At 40.4% G+C, this 21925-nt stretch overlaps 1 protein-coding gene across 4 annotated transcripts in view; it reads right to left on the reverse strand.

The window, feature by feature from the left end:
• The window catches only part of STAG2 (STAG2 cohesin complex component), a 62135-nt gene that overhangs the window by 17260 nt on the left and 22950 nt on the right, over positions 1-21925 (reverse strand). For 3 of the 4 annotated variants that reach the window (XM_065729663.1, XM_065729664.1, XM_065729666.1), the window contains 18 exons: positions 17842-17986; positions 16597-16675; positions 15817-15978; positions 14468-14564; positions 13121-13197; positions 12235-12439; positions 8651-8802; positions 6834-6907; positions 6597-6720; positions 5416-5514; positions 5230-5309; positions 4625-4732; positions 4048-4159; positions 3071-3188; positions 2356-2459; positions 1314-1406; positions 1084-1173; positions 108-311 (listed from right to left, as the gene is read on the reverse strand). In XM_065729663.1, the coding sequence (XP_065585735.1) occupies positions 108-311; positions 1084-1173; positions 1314-1406; positions 2356-2459; positions 3071-3188; positions 4048-4159; positions 4625-4732; positions 5230-5309; positions 5416-5514; positions 6597-6720; positions 6834-6907; positions 8651-8802; positions 12235-12439; positions 13121-13197; positions 14468-14564; positions 15817-15978; positions 16597-16675; positions 17842-17885 (2022 nt within the window). In that variant the 5' untranslated portion in view covers positions 17886-17986. Of the gene's footprint in view, positions 1-107; positions 312-1083; positions 1174-1313; positions 1407-2355; positions 2460-3070; positions 3189-4047; positions 4160-4624; positions 4733-5229; positions 5310-5415; positions 5515-6596; positions 6721-6833; positions 6908-8650; positions 8803-12234; positions 12440-13120; positions 13198-14467; positions 14565-15816; positions 15979-16596; positions 16676-17841; positions 17987-21925 lie in introns of those variants that run through there. The other variant, XM_065729665.1, reaches the window with a different exon arrangement.

A 21925-nucleotide genomic window follows, 5' to 3' on the forward strand; every position in this document is an offset into this window, starting at 1 on the left:
GGAACTGCACTTCAAGTCCCTAATTCACTGACTTGCATAGGAAGGCAGAAAAACATAATGGACGTATTTACAAAAGCAGGAGAAGTTGATGCTGTACATTAAAATACCTCTTGCAGGAAGTCTTCCAGAAGTCGATTAAACTTGTCTGCCAGTTCATCTATCAACTGACTTCTTGCAATATCAACCCTGTTAAAGATTGTGAACTCTTCATTACAGAGAGCATGGTATGTTTTTGAGCAGGCTTCCAAAACATCTATGTCTGTGTGCTTCTCCACGATATCCCGGATTTGTCGCAGTAAGGCATCCAAATGCTACGAGAACAACGAGGAAAAGAAATGTCAGTACACAAACACATGGGCATTATGACAACACACACAACACAGAATGCTTAAGGAATTTTAAAAGTTCATTTTGGTTTTATTTACTTCCCTCCTCTCTCTTAGAACTATGGTACAGATTAAAGCTGATCCAGAAACCTGGTGAACCTCAGAGGAAAACTCACAAGTTAAAATGAAGTAGAAGCCTGTCAAAGCCTGAAGATTTCATGTCTTCTTAGGAAATAATTAAAAATTTGCTGTTGTCGGTATGGGTTTATCTGACACTTCAGTTTTCAATGACAATTAAACAACATCGAAGCACTTACCTCCCACCCACACAAACATTTGTACGTGGTCTCACAAGCTGTATAAATGAAGATTCAGTTGCATGACACCCAGGCATAAGCACAGAAACCAACTTCACTTGTTCCTACACACCTCTCCTCACCCTGAGTTGCTTTACTGCTGCTCTATCACCTTTAGGCTATGCTGGCAACTAAATATTTTATTCCTGTTTTGACCCCAATGACTCTTAGCTACTTGCTTCTCAACAATGCAGCAAAACAGTGCATCTGAGAAGGAGAAAAGAGAGACCATTGCAGCTAAAGTTCATGTCTTATCCTCAACGAGGGTTTCAATAAAGCAAGCCACACTTAATAAAAAAAGCTGTACCTAGAATAGTGACTGAATTTCAGGTGAGAAAGTCTGTCTTTTGACTGCGGCTTTCCCCCCCTTTTGCATGAAACACTGTTGAATGTTTCCTTACCTTTTCTAGTCGCCCTGTTGTATAAATTTCCAAATCAAAGTACTGTGGCAACTGCAGCAAGTTGGTGACTTTTTCAGCATCTACAGAATACTGTAAGATTGATGAGGAAGAAAGAGGTTTTAATGAAAAAAATCTTGAGACATAATCAAAAACTATTATTTCCCATAAATAATAGCTTATATTTAACATTATAACAACAGCCCATCAGCTAGAGATGGAATTAAACTTACCTTTGCTAACAACTGTGGAAGAGCCACTGCAAAAAGTTCTGTGATTTTTGTTCTGTCATCCAACTGGGTTTTCTTTTCCTTTGCAGTCAGCACCTAAGTATTGGTAGTGTTAGAAAGGACAACCAGCAACTCTGGAGCAAATTTTCACTGCCATGAATGAAATGACAACCCAATACACAAACCTTCTGCCATCACTGTGAATTATTAATGTTAAAAATATATAGACAAAATTTTTCAATATAAAAAATATAAAATTTTTCAGCACTCAGATAATACAATTCAAAACTGCAGGTTATCCTACCAAGATTATGATGAAAACAGAAGCAACAACCCAGATAAAAGCATTACCTTCCTTGCAAGAAAATGTCCTGATCAGCAAACTTTTCAGCTTTCTTACCATTTTTAATCATTTGTTTTCATTCAACTCATCTCACAGAATCAGAGAATTATAGAATGGCTTATGTTGGAAGGGACCTGAAAGATCATAGAGTTCCAATCTCTCTGCCATGGGCAGGGTTGCCAACCACCAGACACATAAATAATTGCTCAGCTTGTACCTGAATGGGTTTCTCAACACTGCACCAGTCTTTAAAGCAGCCCTCCTCTCTGCTTAATGTCTCAGTAAAAACGGTCTGTCTAAAGCTCATGTGATCAGAAAAAAAACGATTGGTTGCACTGTGGCGCCTCCGAAGAGGCTGTAAAATATATTCCTTCTCCCTTATTTTGCTCTTTGAAATTGAAAGGGCTTTACAGCTTTTCCAAATACTGAATTTGGACTCTTTCCAACCAACACTTCTTTAAAACCAATTCCATATCTTTAATAGCAAAAACAAATACAGTAGTCCAAACATTAAACACGTGCTGTAGTCATGAAAAAGTGCACAAACCATGGCTGTCAGACACTGGAGGCTGCTGTGACAAACTCAATTTCTGAATTCAATCCCTTCAGCAGCAACAGCCTAAAAGCTTTTCCTTCTTCCCACACAGTCTTCCCCACACAGCCACTTGCACATTTCTAGGTAAGCAGGATTTTGTTTCCTACCCTTTTTCCCGTTCCTCTTCCCACAGGAGGATGACATTCAGCTGCTTGCCGAATTGTACAAAGCATTATTTCAATCAGTGCACTCTCCTGTCTATCTGTTAAAGCTGAAATTTCAAGAAATAGACATTAAAAATAAATAAGACACTTTAGGTCAATAGCTCAATTCCAGCTGGGGAGAGGGGAATAGAACTTAAGCACATCACAGAACAGCACAGGAAAATATTCAAAACTGAGAGAATATTAACTGAATATCAAGTTTCATAACCATTTTAGTTCCCTTTCGTCATTCAGAGCCCCATTTCACAGTACCTACAAATTACGGAATTATCTCAAGTGGGTTTTATTTTTATGTCTGTTTTTACTGTCATTAAAGAAATGACAGTGATTTCCCATATGGTGGCTTTAATATTCAATGAAAGAACTAGTTTCACAAGCAACTTACTTACTCAAATGCTGCAAGTACAGTCTGAACCTGTGGAACAATGGGGGAACTGGACAACACATGTCTATTCCCTCCTTTTTCTGTCTTTTTTCCCACCAGAAGTGATCTCTTCCTACTCCTCCTCACCTCACTCCTTCATAATTACAGATTTATCACAGTCATTCAAAGAACAGAGAATGTATGGTGACCTGGATTTAAGCATCTTACCTCTATAAATCACAGCTAGCAGAAATTGCATAGCAATATACAGAAAGTTCAACTAAAATCACTTACGTTCTTCTCCATTGAGAGGTTCCTCCAGCAGAAGACTATTCATACATTCCCAGTCTTTCAAGAGATCTGTTGCACAGTCCCACATGCTGTCCACTAGATAAGCAGCATGTTCATGCAACTAAAATGAGAACAAGTATTTTTCGTTATCAGCAGTAAAGTTAATTACTCAAGTTGCTGTAACAGGAGGATTTTTTTTCTTGCTGGCTTCTGAATCTGCCAAAACCAGGTCAAAGCCAAACAAAATCAGGTAACTTTGTGAGTTGTCTGGTTCAACAGAAACCTGTCTTCCCAAATTAATTTAAAAGATGAATCCAGATCAGCTGTTACAAAGAATTAAGTGCTGCAGGATCTGTGAGAATCTGGTAGGGCTTTTTGTGTTTTTTTGTTGTTGTTGTTTAGACAGTTGATGGGTTGGCTTGCTTGTCTGGCTGCCTTTTCTTCTCCTGTTTAACCTTTACTGAGTTCTATCCTGGTAAGTATACAAAAAAGTATAATGCAAAACCATTAGGCTGCAGGTTCTGAAACAAGGTAAGTAGCAGTGGTTGTGTGGCCAGTTTCCAGAGCTGCAATATATGACCCACTGGAGTGATCCTGAGAAACAGCAAACACCCTCAATTCTTTCATCAAAAGGAGGTCCTCGGGACCTTTTCAGAATCAGGTGCTCAGTGTACTGGATCATTTCACGTTTCTCAAGGATTTTTTCTCCTCATAAAAATTTCTAAATCACAATCTCTTTTCAACTGGATGTTATCATGGAGAACTGGGGGCAAGAGTATTTTGTTGAAGGAGAACTCACAGCCTATCTCCTAACTTCGTACCTGGCAGATCCTTCAAGTAAACATAACCCAGAGAGTCTTATGTCCCCCAGACTGCCCAAGTAATAGAGGAAAATTAAGACAGATTAACAGCTAATATCCCTCCATCTGTCCCTACTGGTTAAGTAGAACAAAATAAAACATCCACACAGTTCAACTTACTTCACTTTCCAAAAAGAAAAACACTAACGTCTTCACAAGATTAGCATTTGGACTTTGTCTTCCCCTCCTCTTAAGTATTCCATCATCTTCAGGATCTCTGCGGCTGAAAAGCCTGAAAAAGGAATTATTTCAAGATAAATGTCTTCTTCCTGCCTTTGCCATAGTCAAATGGGCTCATCTTATCTTACTGTGAAACTCTGGTTTTATTTTGAAAGCAAGTCATTTGATACGAAAGTCATTTGAATAACTACATTTCACTGACAGCTTCCAGTGGAACATGTAATTATAAAACAAATACTTGACAAACATCACTGATAACTGCAGGTGCTTCAGGTCTCATGCTCCCCTTTAGCAAAATACATTTACTGAGCCTCTCGACATAAGACTTGAAAGTAGCAAAGAAATACTAAGTGAAGACCTGAAAAGTATCAAATGGGAAGTCTTGTTCTCTTAAATATTTAATCTGGGCGTTTATCACTCACTTTTTCTTAATCAAAGTTAAACATAAACATAGTATTATAGCACAATCTATAGGAACAAGCAAGCAAATAAAACCAAATAAAACTTCCCCTCTTACTTTTTATAGAGAAATTCCCCCGCGGCAACTGCTACTGGCCGATGAGCTGAATAAACCAGATGGTAGACATTTTCACAGTCTTCTGCAGTCAGAACTTCTTCACTACTCCTAAGGGTGAGGATGGGAGGAAGGAGAGGAAAAAACGGCTGTCTCAAAAAAGTAGGAACTCCAGCAAGGGGAGACAGAAATCAAAGAGAATCTAAACTTACCCTTCAAATGAGCATCCTAAAACATTTTTTCTAAGTCTCCCTGTGCAAAAGTTCCAAACCAGTAAGGGTATTTGGTAGGTCCCCAAGCTCAGAGTTCAACTACCATTCAGGAAACACTGCATTTCTTTAGTTTAAGTCTTCCACAATAGCTTCTAACTCACAAGCCTCAATTCTACATTTCTAGCCCTTATGCATACTTAACTGTGATGGGTAAGTAGCAGCACTCTCCTAGCCAGATTACTTCCGTAACACTTTGTTGTTCTGGCATAAGAAACAGACATCTCTCTAGATTTCAGGTTATCCATGTTCTGTCAAGCTACTGCCCTTGCTCACAGATAGGAGAAATACTTTCATGTTTTAATATTTGTTATAGGTCAGTTAAGGAGATATACTTACTGTAAAACAAGAGTGAGTAATTTTATTGCTTGGACTGCAACATCATATTCTTTGTCAAGAGTCATAGACACAATTCTATCCTAAGAACACAAAAGAAGGTATTTTGAGAAAGGAAAGAAAGGAATTAAAGCATACAAACAAACAAAATTTCCTATGTTCTTAAAAAAAAAATTAAGTCACACTAACCTTGAATCGACTGGTGAAGAGTTCCAATTTGGAATTAAGCTCCTTATTATAGTAAAGCCCTTGCAGAGCAGTTAGGCATTTCAGTCTTACTTCCCCTTGCTACAATAAAATTTCAAGAACTGGATTAAAATTCACATACAGGATGCAATCTTCAGATCATAAAATACAAGTTTCTTTAGCCATCTGAATTTATTCAAAAACGAAATGTTGGCAAGGTGCACTATCAGTAACCGTATTAATGACATCAGAACGTCCTTTTTTATGGTAAGTAAAGAAAAAAATCAATGTTGCATTGTAGTTGGTATCTTTAAGTCAAAATATAATTGTTTCATTCTCTAAAGATAAATTCTGAATGCTTACGACATTTTAGAAGTAAAATACAACGTGCTTCCTTTCACTTAATTAAAACAGGAAACATCTATAGCATTATCAAACACCTCTTGTGAGATCAGAACTACCAAGCAGACAAGCATTGCTCCCAAAACGCAGCGATACGGACGAACTTTGCAAAGGCCTGGGACAACTGACTTCACACAGTTTCATATCACTCCACTGCCAGGAGTAACCATTTTTGCCATCCCAAACCCACAAACAGCATGGGTGAGAATCCCAAATGTGCTTCACTGCAAGTTGGAAGAGAATCTCCAATACAATATCTGTGGCAATCTGCTGACCCTACAATTAATCAAGGATCATTCACAAGCTATGTCGTTTGACCACTCCAAGTGGAAAATAATCTCCAGCTTGCAAGTAGCAGCCTGAGGCACTCCCCATTACCAAAGAGGACTTCTTTTCATACGTTTTTAAAAATTACACAGGGATGTTACAGTAGATTCTTCATTTGGCAAAACAGAGAAACTGTTTGCCTATATGGCTGGATTATTCCACATGAAATGCATACAGTTTAAATAGAATTACAAAACAGAAGTCTGCATCAGCAAAAAAATAAGTAACTAGATAAAGAGCAAGGGCCATTTCCTACGAATCTATACATACTCTCTAAATGCATTCAAACCCTCCCAGTACTTTATATGTATCTTAAACACCAGTGCTAGAGAGATAAGTAAAACAGTGACTGATTAGAACAGCTGAGAGATCAGAACCTGGCTTGGCAGGATCAACAACTGACAACGTGGACTTCATGACTGATGATTTTGTTCCTTATCCTTAGGGCATCTCACCTTATCATGCATAGTCCACCCTACGTATTTTAAGTAACTGTCATTGAGAAAGGCGTCGCTGTACATCTTCATCCATATTCCAATTTCTTCAATACAGATAGCTCTTATTTCAGCAATGGCATCTCTGCAGACACAAGAAAGGCAACAGGAGCAAGAAGATAAATAATCAGAAACAACTTATCACCAACTTAATAAACTGGATTAATTAAGCTAAAACTCATTAAAAAAACAACTTACCGGTATCTATGCACAAAGACACCTTTAAATATTGCATTCATCATGTTCTCTATTTCATCCTGATTTTCCTGAAGCTGAAAGAACGAACAGAGCACACAAACACTGAGCACCACTTCTACAGTTCAATCAGATAGCTTTCCTTCTAGACAAACCAAACTAAGTTACCATTTACAAGTATGGCTATTAAATCCTTCCTGAAGTACAAATCTGAATGAAGTACTGCAAAAAAATGATTTCAAGAATGCAGAGCAGCAGGAAAAAAAAAAGCCAAATATAAAAATAGAGAGCTGAAAAATAATGTAAGAAACAAACAGCCTCAATTCAAGTAAGCAAGAGCTGGAAAAGCAATATGTACAGCGTTTTCAAAGAGAAAGTTGTATTTGCTTTAGAAGTGTAGGAAAGTCAGTTAAAAGATGCAAAGACAAGTAAATATTGTCAGAAAACAATCTTATTTTTGCAGTTTGAGCTATAAAGGTGAGACAGGATAAGTCAATGTTAATAGGAATAGCTAAAGACTGGGAAGTAGACATCCCAGTAGGTACCACAGAGGCTGTCTCCCAGTAGGCCAGATGAAAACAAATATAAAATGCCAACAAACCACCAGTGAGAATGAAAGAAACAGTGATGTTACCCAGACAGAATACTGGGTTGGATGGGTAGGTGTCATGCAAGATAAAGGACCTCTTCCACAGAATTTGACATGAACAAAACCCAACATTTTCCACAGCATTACAAGATTTTTAACTTGGAAGCAAAGAAGAAAGAATAAAGGACTAAGGAAGCAGTAGAAGAAAAAGATTAACTAACCAAAATATCTAACATGCTTTGAGCCTAAATCTAATGTCATCTGTCCTTTAAGGTGGAGAAGGAAGGAAACACATACTTAAATTAAAGACATGCAAAAAGGAATCAAAGGACACGATGCATTCATCAGATGTGGCCAAGTTATGAATGAAGCAACAAACAAAAATTGAACGGCAACGTTACTTTGAAGTGAATTTCCATTTAGCCCAAGAAAAAACAAAAATCCCAACTAAAGCTAGAAAAGGTATTAGGGAATCCTAACAGCCAATATATGCAAGAAAAACTGAGATTCCCAAGAAGTCAACTTTCACATCACTGCCTTCATCTGCGTGTCACGTATCATACATAAGCAGACTGGTCCTGCACACACATCTAGTGCACTACATTTAATGGTGCTTCTTGGGTATTGAAAAACTAAATTTAAAAACTAAAACCTGAAAGAGCTAGAGCTTTCAGCAAGCCAGCACTGTCAGCAGTGAATCAGCAAATCCCTTAAGCACAGAAAGAAAGAAAACAGACGTAGGCTGCATTTCAACTTGCTTGGTGTTTTGTGTAACAGAAAGGACCCTGCCAGAAGCCCTATAGCACAATTTCTACTATGATTAATATTGACATCATAACAGCAATATTTCACACCAGGATCGACAGGTTTTTCTCTTGAAGCCAAAACAGTCCATGCATGGTAATCTTTGTAATTTCGGGCAGTTCATCAAAGAACATAACAAATCCCATCTAAAACCAATTGCATTCTCTCTTGCTAACTTCCCTAAGGTGGCACTACGTGAACTGTACCTCTTTCTACAGAAAAGCAGAATGGAAGAAGCATTAGAGAAGTAATTACGTTTTTCACATGTTAAACATTAAGAAATTAAAGAATGAACAGATAGAATAAGAACTACCTTTACAGAAACAAACCAAAAACCCAACCCAAGTCCCGGGGCAGAAATAATTAGTCAGCAGCATTCATCCTCCAGCAGACACAAAGCACATCAGCAAAAGAAAATGGCACTAACCTCCTTTCTTTTCTGTAGTAAGAGTTCCAGCCTATCATTAGCACGTTTCCCAATGATTTTATTTCGCTCTGCTTCATACTGCCGCTGCGTGTTGTCCATGTTAATACTAAGATTTAACGCCACATTCACTAAAGCAGTCATCAGCTTCATAGCTGCAACAAAGCAGAAAAAGGACGGATGGTTTGAGGCACCTGACCTATGAAGATTGACAGATGAACATCCTCATACCTCCTCCTGTCAACAGTTTCTATATTTATGAAAGCATTCACTGTCAGTTTCTTGATCAGCAAACTTCAGGACTTGAGCGCTGTTTTACTTGAAACTGTTGTGCACCATGACTTAGCAACACAACAGATAAAATAATATTTTGTTCCTATCCTTACATCCATTTTTCAACACTAAAAGCATTATTATGGAATTGATATGCAGGACAAACATCCCCCCATTTACAACCGTCCAAGAAATGTTAAAAGGAGCCCATTATTGGAATGGGATTCAATTAATAGATTCATGTCACCCCATCATTCAGTCCCAAAAACACAGCTCTTTTCCTTCAAAAGGAAATGTTTAAGGCAATTAATCATACCAAACTGCACTATTCTTTTCCCATAGTTTAATTTTAACAAGGCAACTTTCTCATCTCTTTGTTTACGCACGTGAGCACCAAAGGATGTCAGGGAATTAGAAGGAAGAGTTGACCACAATGTAAAAAGTTGGGCTTTGTTGGCTTTTTTGTGTGTGTGTCTGTTTTTTATCTGAATCATTCCTTTTAAAAATAGTTCAGACCAACTTGGCCACCTCCTCACTTATAGAGTAGGCATTAGTAAATTCATTTTTCCTATCATCTTTTTAACTCTAAGACCAGGGCTTGCACAGGCAGGGCACAGACTGGGGCATGTCTCACTCACAGAAAGCTGATACACCAATACAAAGACATGCCAGTACTTCCAAACATTGTCATACATGTGACAAGGAGATAAAGATGAAAAGGAAAAGCCAAAATCACTAAATCACTGCAAACAGCACAAGTCCATGGGGTCACACGGACTGCACTGAGGGAGTTGGCAGACATAGTTGCCAAGACACTCTCCATCATTCTTCAACAGTTCTGGCTAACCAGGGATGTTCTGGTGAACTGGAGACTGGCAAATGTGATGTCCATCTTCAAAGAGGGCTGGAAATATGATCCCAGTAGCTACAGAATCATCAGCCTCACATCAGTGGCGGGGATGGTTATGGAACACATGGCTCGAGAGCCTTCACACATCAACTAAAGGTCAGCCAGGGGATCAGGCCCAGTGAACATGGGTTCATGAACGGTAGGTCCTGCTTGACAAACTTGATGTCATTCAGATGAAGGTAAAGCTGTTGATGTGGTCTACTGACTTCCGTAAAGCCTCTCACACTGTCTCCCATAACATCTTCATGCAGAAGCTGGCTGCCCTTGGTTTGGATGGGCATAAGCTCTGCTGGGTAAAACACCTGCTGGATGGATGGACCCAAAGAGCTGTGGTCAGTGGAGTTAAATCCAGCTGACAGCCAGTCCTGAGTGGTGCCCCCAGGGTTCAGTACTGGAGACACTTCTATTTAACATCTTTATCAGTGATCTTGATTCAGGGGATTGAATGCACCCTCATTGAGTACATGGATGACACTAAGTTGGGAAAGTGTGCCGATCTGCTGGAGAGAAGTAAGGCATTAAAGAGGGATGTAAATAGACTGAATCAATGAGTTGTATGAATTTCAATAGGGCCAAGTGTCAGGTCAAGCACTTGGGTCACAACAACCTCAGGCAACCCTAGAGGCTAGGGGAGGAGCAGCTGGAAAGCTGCCTGACAGAAAGGGACCTTGGTGCACTGATGAACAGTTGGCTGAACATGAGTCAGCAGTGTGCCCAGGTGGCCAAGAAGGCCAGTGGCATCCTGGCTTAGATGAGGAATGGTGTGGTGAGAAGGACCAGGGAAGTAATCCTGCCCCTGTACTTGGCATTAGTGAGGCCTCACCTGGAGTACTGTGTTCAGTTCTGAGCACCTCAATACAGAAAGGACACTGAGGTCCTGGAGCATGTCCTAAGAAGGGCGACAAGTCTGGAGAATATGCCTTATGAGGAACAACTAAAGGAACTGGGGCTTTTTAGTGCAGGGAAGAGGAGGCTGAGGGGAGACCTTATTGCTCTCTTCAAAAATCTGAAAGGTGACTGCAGAGAGAGCAGGGTTGTACAGAAGGGGCTGTTAAGCACTAGAACAGGCTCCCCAGGGAGGTGGTTGAGTCACCATCCCTGAGTGTGTTTAAATCCATCTGGATGTGGTGCACAGGGACATGATTTAGCAGTGGGTTGTCAGTTAGGGTAGTATGGTTACATTGCAGTTGAACTTGATGATCTTGAAGGTTTTTATTAACCTGAGCAATTCTATGATTCTATGAAATATGAAAAAGGACTTTGTTGGCTGTCTCTACCCCATTTAAAACCCAATCACCAGGAGTACAAAGCTGTGTCACATCACGTGTGAACTGCAGAAATCAGTACACAGAAAACAGCAGAATTGACCACTGATGTGAACAAATGCAAAAATCACTGTGAGACAGAAACTGACATGCAACAGGGTAACTTCAGCAACTTTTACTCATGCACAACTCAAGTTTTAACAAGTAGTAAAACCCTGTACCTGAAGAATCAAAATTCCTATTTGCCATATGGTAGAACAGTTAAATCGATGGTTCAGCAGAATCAGCAATAAAGGGTTTTGTTCCTCCTTCTAAGATAAAGGCCTTGGCTATTGGGAATCCCAGAGCAGCAGCCTGACGTGCAGTGCTCTACTGCACATTCTGCACAGACAGTGAATGAAATGGAGCATCTGACCAGCCACCTGCAGCTGAAGTCAGAGGTAAGTCAGCCAGCTCCAGCACACTAACAGGAACTGCTTCCAGCTCAGTATTATTAACTCAGTCTCACGTGCAGTCCAATCACCTTAAAATTGACACAATAAACCCTCACGTGTTTGGCTGCTGCACGCCATCCTAGGCCCTTCCTCTTTACCCTGTGCAGGTTCACGAGTTGCTGATAGTGGAGAGTTTTAAATAAACATGTCACACTCAAACCACATCAAGAACAAATTTAACAACATCAATTAAAATAGAAAAACTTGGTGACTGTACCACTGATGATAAATTCTTTACAATTATTTCTAATGCAACAAATGGAAATCCTACTGTGAATTACAACACCTCAGTATAAAGCACACTTCAAATTTGTAGTGAAAATTGCTTTCTATTTATAATATGACTCTGGTCTGACTGAACTCGGGGCACGTACAGGTTCAACTGCATTTTGGAAATATGGTATTTGCTTTTCCTAATAGACCTAAAGCTAACAAAATGAAGTACAGCTGGTAAGGAATCCCTTAAATAATTAAGTAATTTGCAGTAATGTACTGAAAGCTGTACCCAAACTAGCTGCATTAGAGACATGTATCATATGAAGGAACACGAGCTGAACGTTGAATATCAAAACATTCAACAGTTTCTTCCTGTGCAACACAAGACATAACATGGCAGCAATACACAGATAAAAAAAATTCACTGACCTGCCAGCGTGCTAGTGTGCCGAAATGCTCTGACTTGTGAGTCTGACAGCCCCGTGAGCAGTGAAATGACAGTATCCATCATATATTCATCATATATGATGCTATATTGACATTGTCGGACGAGTACTCCAATGAACTCACAAAAACTGGATTTAAACTTCTTCCACTGGGGACCAGCCATAGTTAGCGGGTAATCTCCACTGTCCTATTAAAAAACAGAAATAGAAACAGGAAGCTCTTTCAAAAGTCTTAAAAGTTGTTTTTAAATGAAGATTAAAAAGAGGTGAGTAAAACTTAAGAGCCAAGACCTCCAAATAACCTCATTCCACTAAGAGGCATCCACCATAATTTACAGCTCAGGTTTTTTATATGCACAGACAATGTTCAGAAGGTCTACAGTAAATACTGCAAAATAAGCAAAAAAAGCTACAATTCCCAAGAAGCACAAAGTATTGAAGTCTTTACCAGGAGGCATGATCAAATTAAAATGGCCACCGTTTACAGATGAATGGACACGCTGAAGCAAATTTAGCAAGCATTTCACAAGTTCCTTAAAAAAGCCTTTAAGGGCCTCACGTACACAGGAAGGTGTGGAGGAAAAAAGAGGTAGCACTTCATACTGCCCCACAGCAATCGGAGTTCCCGCTGTCTTAAAACTGAAAGTGAATATTGATTTCCTGAGCCATTAATAGGCCAGCTTACAAACACACAGAGCCTTCACTGAATTGTGGGGCTAGGAAATAAAACTGTCATTCATCAAGTTTTGACATTTTTACAGTTGTTCTTACACTTGAAAGAAATCTTCAGCAACACAATTCAATAAGATTAGGACAGGTTAAAAACAAAATAAAATTAATACACATTCTCAGCACTTTTATTAAATTACCTCATCAAATTCTTCTGTCATTTTTCGGATTATTTCAGAATTCTGCATATGTCGGAACATCTCTGCTGTAACAACTCCTACAATTGAGATATTAGATTATTAACACTTTGAATCAAAGAGGTGAAAGGCAGAAGACGTATCCTGCTACGATCAATTTTCACCCAACCAACAGATTATGGGTATTTTTTTAGTGATGGTGGCTTTAAGGTGATCGTTGGGTTTTGTTGTTGGTTGGTTCACTTTTTAATATAAGTTAAAAGTCTTCAATTGAGCATCTGTAAGAAGAGAGGAATACCAGTGGTTTTCTTGTCACTACATACAGTGTGTGCACACTAAAGTTCACTCATTCGTTCATACTCAGGAGTCAAGAAAATGTGCACCAGCCCTCTTAATCAGAAAATTATATATTACAGAATATAGTAAATGGAAGTGATCATTTTGGATTCAAGATTCTAAATGATATCAGACAATTCCAAGCAGCCCCATTGCTATCTATTATCTTCTGCACTACAATAAATCCAGTAATTTCATGAAATTCCTATTTCTCTTAGCCTAAACTATGACAGTGCAAAAGGTGGTATTAAAACAAACACAACTCCTAAAGATCTCCTAAAGTTTACTGCAATTACGCTGCAAAATTCACAAGTATCATCTCAGAAAGGAGTAACAGATTCTGTCATTTTGTCTGGTAACAATAATCTAAAGGTCACTGCACTTGAAAGTATGACTAACAACTCTGAGAAATGCTGTTAGCCTTCTGGAGATTTGTACGTGTTAAAAGTTTATCAGGAGACACTTGAGCAGAGCAAACCACATCCAGTCACACTGACACACTCCAGTGCAGTCAAGAGTTAAGTTTCCTTCTCCTCTTCTAAAAGGGTAAGAGAATGGAGGATGTGGATTAGAGGAAGGAAAAGCAGAAGCTCCCAAACATAAGAAAAATGAAAATACAATCTACCATAGACAGGCTACCATGAAGCTGTCCATTAACACCTGACACATAGAACACTTGTACAAGGCTACTGAATGACCTCAGAACACCCGTTGATATAAATTAAATACAAACTACAGTTCCAAGATCAAGCAAGTTAAGTTTATCAACACTAAAGGCAGATGGTTTTCTGAAATAATACCAGCAACCAAGGAAGATGTGGGAAGCATTAAGTACCAGTACTGTGTTCTCTCCGGTGTGAATGCAAAAGATTTAATCTACCTTTTAAAGTACTTCTGTGTAACACCTCTAACCCTCCTCCTCCCCCAGCACCCAACTTCACCCAACTATAGCCTACAGACTCAAAATCAAGCTGTAATAGAACATAAGGAGCACATAAAGTTTCACTTCCTTACCTTTGCAGCCCGAACACTGAATAAAGAAATTGATGAGATCAAGAAGTGCTATATCCCTGTCATGTTTGTATGACTCTATCCAGTCATCCACTACAGACTGAAAACAAACAAATACAACATTTAGTTTTCATAAATGGAACTGCTGGCATTACGTACATGCTTTCCATAAGGGATTCTCAGCCCTTTTATGAATAGCTGGAACTCTTCATCGTTTTTGATTGATGCAGAACAAAATGCTTGAATGACCTTTTACTCATACAGCATCAGTTTTTCAAAACTAAGAATAAAAAAAGCCATTTAACCCATAGACATACACAGGCACAAAGTGAGGCCTGGACAAAAAGCACAGGAATACCTTCCAGTACCCTCACTTTTTCAAAGAGAGCAAAAATAATGAGCAGTTTTTTACAGAAGCAGACTTGTTTGTTTGTTTTTAACTGGTAAACTTCTCTGAAGGTACTGTTTAGGTGTTCAGTTCCAAGAGTTGCAATTCCCTATGTTCCTCCTAAATGTTGTCCCTGTGATGAACTGTTCCACGCACATGAGCTGTAACAGAATGAACAGCACTGCTCTATGCTGTATGGGCATTAAGTGCTCTGCATTAACTAACCCAAAGCATAATGGCAAGTAAAACCAAAAAGCAACACAAGTGCTCTGCTACAAAACCTTCAAGGGAAGCAAATTAGCAGGAAAAATGTGGTAACAGTTATATGTGAGAAGAATTCATGTGCTATCACCTTTAAATCATTCATGCATACAGTACAACCTGTCTACTGCAGAAATATATAAAAGATACAGCAAACCATTTATTTACTAACACAAGCATGACAAAAATCACTCCACATCCTGCCCCAAAACCTGCAGTCTGAAGCAGGAGCCTGCAAACCCCCGACAGGACTGCACGCACAGACCCAGCTTCCTGCATATGTACCAGAGAAGCTGTAAACTCTACATTTTCAATCCCAAAGATAGACTTACAGCCAGGCTGCTGAGGAGTCACATGAGTGAGTCAGCAGGAACACTCCATGGCTGGCAGCCTCACACTTTAACCCTCTCTTCACTGAAGATTAGCAGAATCAAGCAAACTCTTTGCCAATTTATACTTGGAATATTAATTTGTAATTTTTTCATTATACACCTGATTATTCACATCTGGCATTCAGAAATGAAAAAATCAGTTCTTCCAAATTCTAATTTCAGCAATGTGAAAACATGCCCTTATCTTGACCTACAACTAAAAGCTGCAAAAAATACATAAGGCTCAACTTTAGTAGATCACGTGTATGGAAAAATATTGTTATATGTAACCTGTACAGTCATCCAAGTCTCAGGGATATCCCAAGCCTTACCTGCATAGCACTCTTGCCCATTTTAACTACTTCAAACAGCATCATGTTTTCCACACCATTCTGTTGGTGATGTCCATTCATCCGATTTGGACCACCAGGTTTCCCTCCTCCGTTTCCACTTTTCCCCTTTTCTGCTGGTCCTTTTTTACCCTTTTTACAGGTCTGCAATCACACAAACACACAAAAGTCTTCATCAGTTATTATGTAGTAAACAAAACGAAACACAGAAAACAGTACTAAAGTATCACTTATACGATGCAACTACACACAGGTCTTATGTTAGCAAGAACCAGATTCAAATTTGAAGTTGAGTAGCACCTGATGCTGACTGATACAAAGACTACCTGGATTCTACACGTTCCATTTCCTCCTCCTCCTCTTTAATCTTTTGGCAATTAAGAAATGTTATTGTGACAATATACGAACAAAAGGTCTTCCTAGTGCTTAAACAAGATTAAGGAATTTTTAATTGAATTATTGGTTTCTGTTTGCTTTTCCAATGAAAACAGAGCCAGAATTAATGACACCAACCAGAAGAGACTGTATTAGCACTAAGTTTAAATATAGGATTTTCCCCCCATCGCTAGGCACCTCCACAGCAGGAAGGGAATATCGTGCTGATAGTCAAGATCAATATTCCAATGAAAATACAAACATGAACTCTCCCCACAGAACATTTTAATTTAAAAAATACAATCCTGTCTTAGCTCTAGAATAAATGCTGAACTGCTACTCCCGTAACAGTACAAGTTTTTCAGCGTCCCAGTGAAACGAACGTACTTTTCCTTTGCCTTGTTTTTGGTTTTTTCCTTCAATATCCTCAAAGTCTGTATCGGAAGAGAAGTGCGTTTCAGACTCCCTGCAAGGGTAAAAGACAAACTGTTTACACATTTTAGCAGAAACATTCTTAAATAAACTACATGAAGTCACTTTATGCCCACGGTTCAGTAAGCCACCTCCAACAGGGAAACTGTCAGTTCCTCATGTTTAAGCCTATTTTCAAGGAACAAATCGGAGCAAATCCCCATGGTCACAGCCCATCCTGCATAAACACTTCCTTTCAGCCTCACTGCATGGTTTCCACAGGTAAAGGTCAACATAAATAGCAACAGGTTGGAAACTTTGCTTTTGACACGTGCAAAAATTACAGTATCTCCATCATCAAACAGCACAAATAATATATGCCACAGTACTTAAAGAGAGAGAGAGAAAACACAGCCATGAAACCACCACCTTCCTTCACAATCAAAGTGCCTCCACAGATCTCCTGCTACCACTGAGCAGCCCCGTTAAAACGTGCAGAGGAAAGAAGGTGTCAGGTGACATTTCTCCACCAGACTTCATCTGTTCTCTTTAAGGTTATATAAAAGATGTATTAATAGAATAACTGCCAAAGTTGTTTGATATACTACATCATTAATAGATGCTGCATCAGAATGCAGATTCTTCATTGACCACATCTAAATCAGAAATAAATGAATAAATAAATCACAAAGTAATAGATTTAAATTTGTGTAAACGTAATAAAAATAACGTAAACTCAAATGCCTACTCTTAAAAAGGGTAAAGAAGCTTAGTGGTCTCATCAAATGCACTTGGCACTTGGTGTTCTAAGAAGGCAACCTGCCCCAGTTATTAAGGGTAAATACCCCAAGGTTTCATCACTCTAAAAAGAGGGAGCTTAGCATTCTTGTTACTCCTAATCGAAGTGTTTCTTACTCAGTACCTTCATTCTTAAATGCATGAAGCAGAGAAGCTGGTCATGATGGTTTCTTATCAGCAAAGACTAAAAACTGATTTAAAAATAATTAACAAAAAACAAGCAAAAAAACCCCCAAAAACCTATTTGTTTTGCTCACCACTGAATGCTCAAGGAAAAACTCTTAACAATGCTTTATTTATATCAATTTTTCAGTAAGAAAGAAGATCTAGAACCCTATTCCCCCATTTGAGTTCCAAGGGAAACAACCAGCTGTAGCTAGTACCACTAAGAAGTATGGAACTAGAAATTCCTGAAGCACTTACTGAAGGAGAGTAAAATCAGTTGGTATTTCTGGAGCTGCTATCATTTCTTTATCATCTTCTGGAACACCACTGTATTAGAAAGATATTCAAAAACCAGGCTGAAGCACAAGCTCACTTTGCTTTCTTCCTTTGTCTCAGTCAACTTCTGTAATTAAAAATAAATTAATTAATTAAACACAGTTCATTTTTTTCCATGTATGAAGAGGTGGAAAAGTTGGAAACACAGAAAACATTAGATCACATCACCATTTCCAGCCAAGGTTTTCTCTCTTTGAAGATGTTGTGTTTTTGACCCTTCCCACGATCTTCCTAAAAAGCACCTCCACAAATGTTAAGAGCATCACAGTAAAAAGAAATACAAAAGCATTCGATAAAGCCTTTCAGATCACCACGAGCCATCTCAAAAGGTTTCCATCAGCACCTTGCAAGTAACTTTTTCCAAAGTCTATTCTAGACTGAAGTTCGAACTTCAGCACTGCTTTCTGCAGAGCCCAGGCTCTGCTGGCAACACTCAGACACCATGGCTAACCAAACCAAAAAGCAGAACTGGTGTTAAGCTTAAAGCACAGTGCGTGCACACCTAAGGACAATATGTACACCAACTCCTCATCTCCAAGGTGTAAACCCTGCCAACACTTAGCACATAGAGGCTCTCAAGAAGTCCTTATAACCCAACCACCTGCTTCACAAATCCCCACCCTTCCGAGCCAACAACCCAGGCTTCTAACAGCTTGGGCATGTAAAGCAATTGACATGCCTGAAGAAACATCAAGGAGGAAAATACTGCTACACACTATGAAGAAAAACTTCAGAAGCAGCGTAACACCTTACCATTACAATGTAAGACTGCAAAATCCTTGTTTTTCAAGTTTATTATAATATTGCCAGTTCCTCTTTTATTTAACTTGCTGCCCCATGCTTAGAGGGGAAAGTCACTGAATGCTTTAAATGTGAAACTTCACCACGCACACTGAAACCTCCTATGCCAACTGCCTGCTTCACGGTAACTTCTGTGCAGTTCAATAAAGCCTGAGACTCAGGTGTCTGAAGACAACAGCAAGGAGAAGAGCCTTGAGAGCTGGGAACTGCTGAGTGTGCAGCCTGCTGGGCTGATGAGGTACGTGTGGGAAGGATGTCACTTCGGCATGCTAAGCACATGCTGCTCGCCGTCTGGCAGCAGTGCTTCTGAGCCTGCATTTCAGCCCAGCGCACAGATCAAGGCTGTACACTTGTTCCTGCAAATGCTGTATCTGAATGCTAGGGGCCACTGCAGCTTCCAGAATTTAGAGAGCTGAGAGAAACCATCAACCCTGAACTTATCTCATGCTGCTTCTTCACATTTCACGCTGCTATGTGGGAACAAACAGCGGTGAAGGGAAGTTCAGGGTAGGCAGGTGAACGCCCAGACATCCTGCTAGCACTGCAGCCAAGTGCAACCAGAGCACAGATCAAAGCTTCCAACCACAGTCCCTGCAGGGCAATGGCATCGCTGCCATCCATCCCCTGCCTACAGCCACCAACTACATCACTGCTTCTGTCCCCAGCCCCAGTCTGTACACCAACCAGGGCGTGCCTGGGATAGCTGCTGCCCATCTGCCATGGGCTCGGTCAGTCCGTGTCACCTACTGCAGCTCCCCACTGACACGGGTACAACAGACCTCGAGATTCCAGTCCCCGCTCAGCCGGCCGGGCTGGTTCAGCAGCAGGGCAGGCCTGTGTCAGCACAGCTGTCTGCTCCCTCCGTGCATGACACTACACTCCACGCTCATGATTACAATTATTTCAAGTGTACCAATCCGTATAAATCTGCTTTTGGAGAATCAAAGAAACACTTTGAAGAAAAAAGCAATAAAATTATGTGGAAGTATGGGAAAGTGACCCAACTGCGTGTTTCTTATGTCAGCAAAGCCAAACCAGGCCTGTTGTGGTTTATATCCACTCACTCATCTCAGAATGAGCAACAGAACAAGAAAGGAAATGTGGCACTGCCCAGGCAGAGAGCAGATAAGAAAGGCCACGTTCCCCCAAGGGGCTGAAGAGTTTAGCTACTAAGAGTTAAGGTCCAGAAAATTCTTCTTGAGAGAAGGAGGAAAAGTTGGTCCTTGTGAGTGCAACGTGGCACTGGTATTAACAGAGAACCATACTTACAGCTGAGCCCTGAAGGACTGTAAGGCAGCTCCAGCACAAAGCCCAGGCCCCAGCAGTGCCCAGTACAGCTGTAGGGATCCCAGAAGCATCCCAGAGCTGTGGCAGGCAGCCAAGCCAGCCCAGCGTTCCCTACCAGCAGTGCCCGAAGGAAACTGCCTGAAAGGAGCACATCTCCTCAACTACCACCTGCACCCACAAGCACCTTGGAGATTTTTTCTGCCAAACAAGCTATTTCTGCTCTTTATAATCACTATTATTCCCATAAATACTTCCAATAGCCTTGAACCCAAAACCCAGCTGCCGCGATGTTGCACACAAGAACTGCCACAACCAAGCTGCACGCAACAAAGAGCCGTGAAGTTCACCGTGCCCCCTTCCACTGAGCACCCTCTGCCATTAGGACTAGCTGTTCCCCTGATCCCAGCAGTGCTGCTGGCCCTGCCCTGCTGCACAGCCCTGATGGGCCACATGCAGCCCTGCAGTGAGAAATGGGAACTGCACACAGAAGTGTCCCATCAGAATTCCTGAAATACCATGTTCTTCCCTGAGCAGGCTGGAAGGGAAAGGGACATTCACGCAGATCCCGCTCTGAACTTGGCAATCCTCCAGAACCTATGACATGCAATAAAATGCACCATCCTTTAGTAAGTTAAATCCACCTCAAGTGCAACACAAAACGCAGTCCTTCAGATCTTATCTTTTGCCTATTTGCACGTCCTTAGGATATCAACTTTAATTTCCCTAAGCAGATGCTGAAATCACTCAGATTACGGAAACTTTCAGGAATCACTCAACTTCGTGAAATCATAATTAAATTATTAAGTATGAAAAGAAAATGTATCCTGCTGAAAGATCACAAGGTGGAGCTCTAGCCTCAAGCTAACTGAAGGAACTCCAGGAGACAGGTCAGCCAGAGGTTGACCCAGTTATTTCTCCGCAATAAACTTCATAACAGATTGCCAGAAGAGCAGTAATATTGCAGCACAATTCCTTCAGCTGCATATTTAAATGACAGAAGGACACCGGAAGATTGCCCTTTCCCTGAGATGAATGCACGCACATGGCTGGCTCCATGGCAGACGTGCACCTCGCTCCTGCTGTACGGCTCTGGGAGCAGAAGAGTTTCAGGATATGCTTTCTTTGTAGAAACAAGGCAGCTCCTCACCGCAGCAGCCTCTGGCGTTTTGCTAACAAATATCCATGAACTGAAGAACAGGAGAATAGCAAAAGCAGTCCAGGACCACCGATGGTATACATGTTGCTAGCTCAACACGCAACAGTTTCTATTTAAAATAATCTGCTACAAGCAAGAGCCACGTGTCCTCAGTGGAAGACTGTTTTCAATCTGAAAAGGTGCTTAAAGAAAAGTTAAATGTTGTGACCCGGCAGAGGCCTCCAGCACAGCCCGCAGCCCTGCTCACAGGAGCACGCACACTGACAGCGCAGACAAGCACACACAGAATGCCGAGATCTGCCCCAGAAACCTGGGCTGCACACCCTGTGCAAATGCACTAATACCAACGCTCCTTTATGAGCGCATGGCCAAACAATACGGTTCGAGGGGCTCCCCCTACGTGCATAGCTTTTTTTGTTCCATTTTGTTCCCCTCTCTTTCTGTCCCTTATAAAGCAACTCAGCAGAGCAGTATCATACTCTGGGCAATGCAGAAACGCAAAGTTTAGCTGCACAGTCAGGACAAAGACTGAGGAAATGCAGAACGAAGGGCATTGATTTTTCACTGAAATTCAGTTAATCATCTGAAAAAAGCAGATGGGCCCTCGCTTCCTTAATTCAGAAAATGAGACAACTTGGGAAGCTGCGATGCTCTCCACTGACTCAAAAATGGTTTGCTGGCTGAAGAAGTTTGTGCCTGAATTATTTATCTGTCCATGAAGGAGAGGTGCTGATGTTTCTGCAGCAGCAACAGTTAAAATGC

The sequence above is a fragment of the Cyrtonyx montezumae genome, unplaced genomic scaffold (genome assembly GCF_038088225.1).
Source record: "Cyrtonyx montezumae isolate F1298 unplaced genomic scaffold, pur_monq_1.0 scaffold_11, whole genome shotgun sequence".
In the NCBI taxonomy this organism is placed as follows: domain Eukaryota; kingdom Metazoa; phylum Chordata; class Aves; order Galliformes; family Odontophoridae; genus Cyrtonyx; species Cyrtonyx montezumae.